Source organism: Pararge aegeria, chromosome 27 (assembly GCF_905163445.1).
Source record: "Pararge aegeria chromosome 27, ilParAegt1.1, whole genome shotgun sequence".
Taxonomy (NCBI): Eukaryota; Metazoa; Arthropoda; class Insecta; order Lepidoptera; family Nymphalidae; genus Pararge; species Pararge aegeria.
This window is the reverse complement of record NC_053206.1, coordinates 7,788,118-7,796,205: the sequence shown is the minus strand read 5'-3', so window position 1 is coordinate 7,796,205 and position 8,088 is coordinate 7,788,118. Positions and strand designations below refer to the sequence as shown.

The window sequence follows — 8,088 nt, the reverse complement described above, 5'->3', positions numbered from 1 at the left end:
TATATAGATGTATAAGCAGACTAGGTATTCAGTCTACTGTTTACACATGAATTGAATGAGACAAATATTTTAATTAAAAATAAAAGCAATGAATTGCTTACGACAAAGGTTTAGAAGCATAAAATTAAAGCTTGATTCGGACAGCACCTTCATTTGAACAATCAACAACAACAATTTGTTTGGCATTGACATAAATGACTTGACTAGTGACAACTGATAGTTACTAATCGAGGAGCGAGGATAGAGGGAAGAATACAAAACATTTTTGGAAAACATGTGATTTGTAATGCTATTACTTTGTTATTAAATTAACAATCGGTAATACATATTTAAATAACTAAAGAAAAGTGCATCTTATTAATATTTATTATTTGTATAAAATAAGTATGTTTACAAAGTTTTAAGCTTTAACAAAGATGAGTCGATGTGATTTTAAAATCGTTCTCTTAGGCAGTGAACATGTCGGTAAAACCAGCTTGGTTCTGCGATTTGTTAACTGCAGATTTAATTCTGGCACTCCCTACCAAAACGTGAGTAATCATTCATAATTAAAATAGCCTCATTTGAAAATAAATAATTAAAGTTATTCTTTATCAAAGTTTATCTTTGCAAACAAAGTATTTAATCTTTTTTTTTCGACATGATTTATGTTCTTTCGTCTTTGTTTTCTTTGTGTTTGATGACCTTGTGAATGCTTTCAGTTTAGGCCAATTAATATATGATGGAAATTTCACCAAGAATATAGTAAAAATTAACTAACAATAAAATAAATTAAATTATATAAAAATTACAACATATCTATCCTACTATAACATTGTATTGTAATGTATGTAAGGTATATAAATGTGAACATATTAAAGTATGGAATGGATGTTTGTTAATATTTTACGCAAAACCTACTGTAATTAGCCATATCTATAGAATATTCTTTTGACAATCTTCATCAATTTAGATAATGCATGATTGAACAGGTTACACAAAGAATCTTATCATTTGATTGTAATTTGTCCGATTACAAGGGACTCCTTTGTAAAAAATAAGACAATAGGGGGTCTTAAATAATAAATAAATCACCACCTAGCCCTAAAGTAAGCGTACCACAGCCTTGGGCTCAGAAAGCTGGGTTGCTGCAAACTGCGCAATCGGCCGTCAATATAAGTTAGCCCGCTACCATCTCAGATTGCATCCATACTTACTAGTAGGTGAGATTGCAGTCCAGGGCTAACTGGAATATAAAATAAAATGTATTAAAAAAATAACGTTTTTTTTCCAGACAATCGGAGCAGCATTCTGCGCCAAGCAAATGCAGTCAAATGGCAAAGACTTCAATGTTGGCATATGGGATACAGCCGGCAGTGAAAGGTTAGTACTTGTAGTTTTTTTTTTATAGTAATACTAGCGTACCCAGCCCACTTTGCTGGGCTACATTTTGCTTTATTTTATTTAAACAATAAACTTACATCATTAAATTTTTAATTTAAGTCTCATAATGTATTAAATCATTTATTTCTCTCCGTATTCATTCTCTTCTCGAGCGGGTGAAGATCATTATCTACACCCATGTACACCCAACAATACAATGTCATCATAGTAAATAAAAGCTGTATTTGACAGTTCAAAAATAGGAGTGCTCGATTGTCACCAAACTTTACAGGATTACTAGCCAGGTCAATCCGGAGATTCCCTGAAAGTTTCATTGAAATCGGTCCAGCTCTTTTATACATAAATACTTATTAAATACAAACGATAGACGATAGATAAACGCCCAGACATTGAAAAACATTAATGTTCATCGCACCATCATTTCCAGAGCCGGCAAGAAACTCAGTAGTTGCTCTTTTCCAACATCAACATTTACAATCATTTTTCTATCTTGCGGGAGATGAAAGCGAGGCTGGCTGCTTCCAATCTACCTTTTCATTGAGGAATTCATCAGATGTATAATAACCTCGCTGTACTAGAAGCTTTTTTACACATTTTTTAAATGTATGCATTGGTAGGTCAAGAATTTCCTTAGGAATCATGTTGTAAAAGCGTATACTCAACCCCACAAAGGAGTTCTTCATCTTTTGCAGACGATATGCAGATATCACTAATTTATGTCCGTTTCTGGTAAGTAGAATGTTAATTTCAGCCTTTTGTTTATAAAGAGTAATATTTTGTCTCACAAAGACTATCTTTATATATATAATTCTTGTGTGCGTGTGTATGTCACTGAACTCCTCCTAAACGGCTGGACCGATTTGAATGAATTTTTTGGTATGCCTTTGGGTGGCACCCTGGATGGTTTAGATTCACAAATCAGCCCGACAGATGGCGCTGGGGTCCGCTTGTATTATTATAAATATATTGCGAAGCTACTGTAAGAATACCTATTTGTTTAAATTTTTCACAAAGCGATTCGCGTGATCCAAGTTTATATATTGATCGTACAGCTCTTTTCTGTAGTATGAATATACTTTCAATATCTGCAGCTTTTCCCCACAGCAAGATCCCATAGGACATAATACTGTGAAAGTATGCGAAATAAACAAGCCTAGCTGTTTCAACATCGGTAAGCTGTCTAATTTTCCTGATTATGGCTCATACCTTCCACTGGGAGTACTGTTAGAGACTATAGATGACTGAACTGTACATTCGGCTTCTCAACAGATACGAAGCGATGACCAGAATGTACTATCGGGGGGCTCACGCAGCTATCATCTGTTACGAGGCCTGCTCCCAGGCCTCTTGGACCCGCTTGAGGCATTGGCTGCTGGAGCTGAGGACTGTTGAAGAAGTAAGCTAGAAACTTTAATTGAACTTATAATTCGTTAAAATCTACTTATATATATTATGTTTGTTATATATTTATATATATTACTAGCTTTTGCCCGCGACTTCGTCTGCATTTGATTTTGTTTTTTGATGTGGCATTAAATTTAATTGTAGTTCTAACTAATTTCAAGCATTCAGTATCGATAAGCCTTAAATGAGGGGTTTGCTGCTGTCCGCTGAGGAGTTCTGTCCTCTATCTCCAACCACAGTTTGGGCAAAATTAAACACATATTATAACCTCTATAGTACGCAATTAATTATTTAAATGGGTTTTAATTTGTAGGAGTTATGGTGTAAAATCGTCAAACATTCATCCCCTCTCCCAAAGGAACCGAGCTTAATGTTGGGATAAAAAGTATCCTATATTACTTCTAACACTTCCAAAAAAATGTGTACAAAGTTTCATGAGGATCGGTTAAGAAGTTTTTGCGTGAAAGCGTTACAAATATACTTACGTTGACATTTATAATATTAGTAGGGATGTATATTTTATATTTATATATCACATATATTTATTTAAATTATATTATATGTATTTGTATCTTATCATTTTGGTATTTATGTATATCTATCAACACTCTTGACACTATCCCGTTCTCTTGCTGTAACTCCTATCTACAAAGGTTGCCTGTAAGAGATTTCTTGCAGCAATAAGGCCGCCTTTGCATGTCTACATTGTGTACTGTATACTCCTTACTGTTTCTTTTCCTGTATTCTTCTTCTTTTGGCGCGTTATGGAAAAATGTTTAAATTATAAGTATAGATTATTATGATAAATGACATGGGGAAAATAACTAAGTTTATTGAATTATATATTTTGAAACTGAAAAACTAATTTGATAAAAACTCACCAAGACTGCAAGAACATAAAAAATAAGTTGAATGATTTGATTTTGATTGATTGTTTTCACTCACTTTAAATATACATAAAATTAATTCTTAATTGAGTGGCGTTTCGCTAAATTATCATCAACAACAGTACATTAACTAAAATTCTATTATAATCAAGGAATTTTTTTTTTTAAATTATAGTTATACATTAGTATCCGGAACATTAAGCTGAGTCGGAACCTTTTTATTGGCACGACACATCATAGACTTAAGCTATTAATAATTAAGTACAAAAATTTTAAGGTACTCCGTATGTAAGTCTGTTTGTGTTGTTCTGATAAATAAACTAATTCTATTCTATTCTATAGATTATTTAACCTCACTCAATTGAGCTCACTCAAAAATCCGGTCTAATAGATTTTATTAAATCAATAAGATCAGTTTTTTTTAATATTTATTTTTTACCGAATTTCAAGTCTCTACGCATTATGGTTCCAGAGATAGGTTCGCGATGAGTCGATATATGGGTGAAAATCTTTATATATATTTATATCTTAATATATATAAATCTCTTGTCACGATGTTTGTCCGCGATGGACTCCTAAACTACTTAACCGATTTAAAATTAAATTGGCACACCGTGAGAAGTCTGGTCCAACTTAAGAGATAGGATAGTTTAGATCTTTAATTATAGTCGCAATTTTATTTTATTGCAAATTATTTGTCACATGTTATATATATATGTATATATATACTACAATACTCACTTAAGGCTAAGCGATACTGAATAATTTAAAAACAAAATCAAACGCAGACGAAGTCGCGGGCAACAGCTAGTATATTTATATATTCTTGGTTGCGTGTGTATGTCACTGAACTCCTAAACGGCTGGACCTATTTGAATGAATTTTTTGGTATGCGTTTCGGTGGACCCTTGAAGGTTTAGATGCACAAATCAGCCCGACAGATGGCGCTGGGGTCCGCTAGTATATATATATATATTTCTTGTGTGCGTGTGTATGTCACTGAACTCCTCCTAAACGGCTGGACCGATTTGAATGAATTTTTCGGTATGCGTTTGGGTGGCATCCTGGATGGTTTAGATTCACAAATCAGCCCCACAGATGGCGCTGGAGTCCGCTAGTATATCCTAGATAAGATCCACACTACCCTTTTTGTAAAACTTGTTTACAGGACTGCAAAGTCTACCTATGTGGCACTAAAAAAGACCTTCTCGACAGTGGTTCGGTGCAGCGGGAGGTACCGGAGGATATCGTGGCCACGTACTCCCAGGGTTTAAGAGGCCACTTTCTAACTTCCAGTAAAACAGGCGAAAATATTGGTGAGTCAACATACAGGGTGTGCAACAAGCGGGTAGATGATATAAATGGGAGAGAATCTTAATCTATATTGGATAGAAGCAGGCGTTAATTTGCGGAATTCCATGATATAATATTATGAACATTAAGCTAAATCTTATATCTTTAAACGAGCAATTCTTGTATATATTGTTACAGTAAATTTAAAATAATAAAAATAATTAATAAATAAAAAAATAAATATACTACGACAATACACACATCGCCATCTAGCCCCAAACTAAGCGTAGCTTGTGTTATGGGTACTAAGATGACTGATGAATATTTTTATGAATTATATATACATAAATACTTAGAAAATACATATAAACACCCAGACACTGAAAAACACTTAATGCTCATCACACAAACATTTTCCAGTTGTGGGAATCGAACCCACGGCCTTGGACTCAGAAAGCAGGGTCGCTGCCCACTGCGCCAGTCGGCCGTCAATATAAGAAGCTTTCGCTTGGTTGTTGGATCAAGGGTCGTACAGAAGGCAGTAGTCCTTGAAACGGCGCGTATTGTGAGGAGGTTCCTCACTCTGGAGCCCTGACCGCCGGTTGCTTGGGTATTCAAAAGCCCCGCAAGCGAAGGGTGGAAGGTTTTTTTTTTATAAATTTTTAATAGAGTTTTTATAATTTATAATAATAATAATATCGTTTATTTCTTTCATCAAAATTGCACATATAATGAGTTGACGAACTGGCTACCCTAGCTAGATTTTATCTGTGTTAAGGATAACCAGCCCTCGCCCCCCGAATATACATAGACAGATTGAAATTAAGACATTACTATTATGTAGCTTTAATTGAAACTTAAACGAAAAAAAAAGGAAATAAAAAAATAGTTAGTAAACAGCGCGTGTGTGTGTGTGTGTGATTTATAAAGTGGGTAAATAATTAAACCTTTGATATTTTGATATAAATACGACTGCATTCATACTGCATACCTGTCCTACATGGACTCGAACGATGCAAAAATACCTCCCGGTGTCTTAATCTTTTATCAATATACATATATATATATATATATATATATTGATATATATATATATATATATATGTATATATATATATATATATATATATATGTAATAGGAATCTCGGAATCGGCTCCAACGATTTTCATGAAATTTAGTATAAATGGCGATAAATAGATCTAGCTAGGATTCATTTAAATTGGAATCTCGGAATCATTTATATTGGACATACGTCTGTTTTTTTAAGGCGACTCATTCGCGGACGAAGTCGCGTGGTTCCGTTAGTTTATATAAGCTATACTCCACGAAAAGCAGGAGAATCTTTATGGTGTAATTTATAATATCTTCAAACCTTGACTGCACACCGAACAGATCTCCAATGTACCCTCTACGCACGTTTCGCTCCGAAACCGGAGCATCCTCGGGAGATGTTGACTTTACAATGAATAATTGTTAAGTGTAAAGCCTACCAACCCAACCTTATCGACCCTTCCCACCTCATTAGTGCCAAAATGGTTATAATTTTTGTTTTAAACTCGTTCCTGTAATGACACCAGCATAAAACAGTTATTGCTTCCAGATGAACTCTTCCAAAAGATCGTCGACGACTGCGCGGCGGATCTCAGGGTGATGAAGAACGTGGAAGAGGCGAGGGTTCAGCTGGAGAAAGAGGACGCAGCGTACAGAGCGAAGCGGAAAGACTACTGCTTTTGTTGACACCTAGTAAGCACTTAATGGATAACGCGAATTTATGCTGTGTTTCTACACCCCGCGGTTTTCATCCCCAAAATCCCTATATTCACCCCCAATCATAAAGTCGCGTAAAATTACAAAGAGGCACTCAGGGTGATGAAGAAAGTCGAAGGAGCGAAGGCGTAGCTTTAGAACGAACACGCAGCGTCAAAATCGAAATGGAAATACTACTACTTTGCTGATATTAAGAAATAAACTACTTAAAAGAAAACGCTAACAAAAAATGCCCAGTTTTGACATTCCGCGGTTTTCGTCCCCAAAATCCCTATCTTCACCCCCAATCTTAAAGACGCGTAAAATTACTACAGAGGCACTCAGGGTGATGAAGAAAGTCAAAGGAGCGAAGGCGTAGCTTTAGAACGAACACGCAGCGTCAAAAGCGAAATGGAAATACTACTGCTTTGCTGATATTAAGAAATAAACTACTTAAAAGATAACGCTAACAAAATATGCCCAGTTTTGACACTCCGCGGTTTTCATCCCCAAAATCCCTATCTTCACCCCCAATCATAAAGACGCGTATAATTACTATAGAGGCACTCAGGGTGATGAAGAAAGTCGAAGGAGCGAAGGTGTAGCTTAAGAAAGAAGACTCAGCGTCAAAAGCGAAATGCAAATACTACTGCTTTCCTGATATCGAGTAATAAACCACTTCGTAGAAAATGCTAACAAAATATGCCGAGTTTTGACACCCCGCGGTTTTCATCCCCAAAATCCCTATATTCACCCCCAATCATAAAAACTCGTACAATTACTGAAGAGGCCCTCAGGGTGTAGAAGAAAGTAGAAGAGGTAAAGGTGCAGCCAGAGAAAGAAGACGTAGCATACAGAACTAAACGCAAATACTACTGTATTACTTTGAAACCGGAGCATCCTCAGGAGATGTTGACTTTACAACGAATAATTGTTAAGATCGCAGATAAAAAAATCAAAATTGATTGAATTGTTAGATTGTTAAGATTAAAAAGACTGCTTGGATGGTAAAACAAGAGGAGAAAAAATTGTTTAAGAGTAACAATTTCTCTAATGTTCTCAAAAGTGTGTGGAGTTCACCAATCTGCATTGGGTCAGCGTGGTGGACTACGGCCTTAACCCCTTCTTTTTGTGGGAGGATACCCGTGCCTTGTGGGTCGGTAATTCAAAAATTCAAAATTCAAAATTCATTTATTTCAAGTAGGCCTAATATAAGCACTTTTGAAACGTCAAGTCTGTCCGTGTGTAGTGACTCTACCACCGGTTCGGAAGGCAGATTCTACCGAGAAGAAGCCGGCAAGAAACTCAGTAGTTGCTCTTTTCCAACATTAACAACTTACATTTTACATTTTAAAGTTCATTTTTCTATCTTGT

The 8,088-nt window shown here is 35.4% G+C and overlaps 1 protein-coding gene across 1 annotated transcript; it reads left to right on the top strand.

Annotated features, from left to right (window-relative positions):
- Positions 1-229: 229 nt before the first annotated feature.
- On the top strand, positions 230-7,800 carry LOC120635846 (ras-related protein Rab-24-like). Its single transcript, XM_039907034.1, has 5 exons — positions 230-530; positions 1,274-1,362; positions 2,653-2,779; positions 4,843-4,990; positions 6,569-7,800. Exons 1-5 carry the CDS (start codon positions 417-419, stop codon positions 6,703-6,705), a joined length of 615 nt encoding a protein of 204 aa, XP_039762968.1. The 5' UTR covers positions 230-416; the 3' UTR covers positions 6,706-7,800.
- The last annotated feature ends 288 nt before the right edge of the window (positions 7,801-8,088 follow it).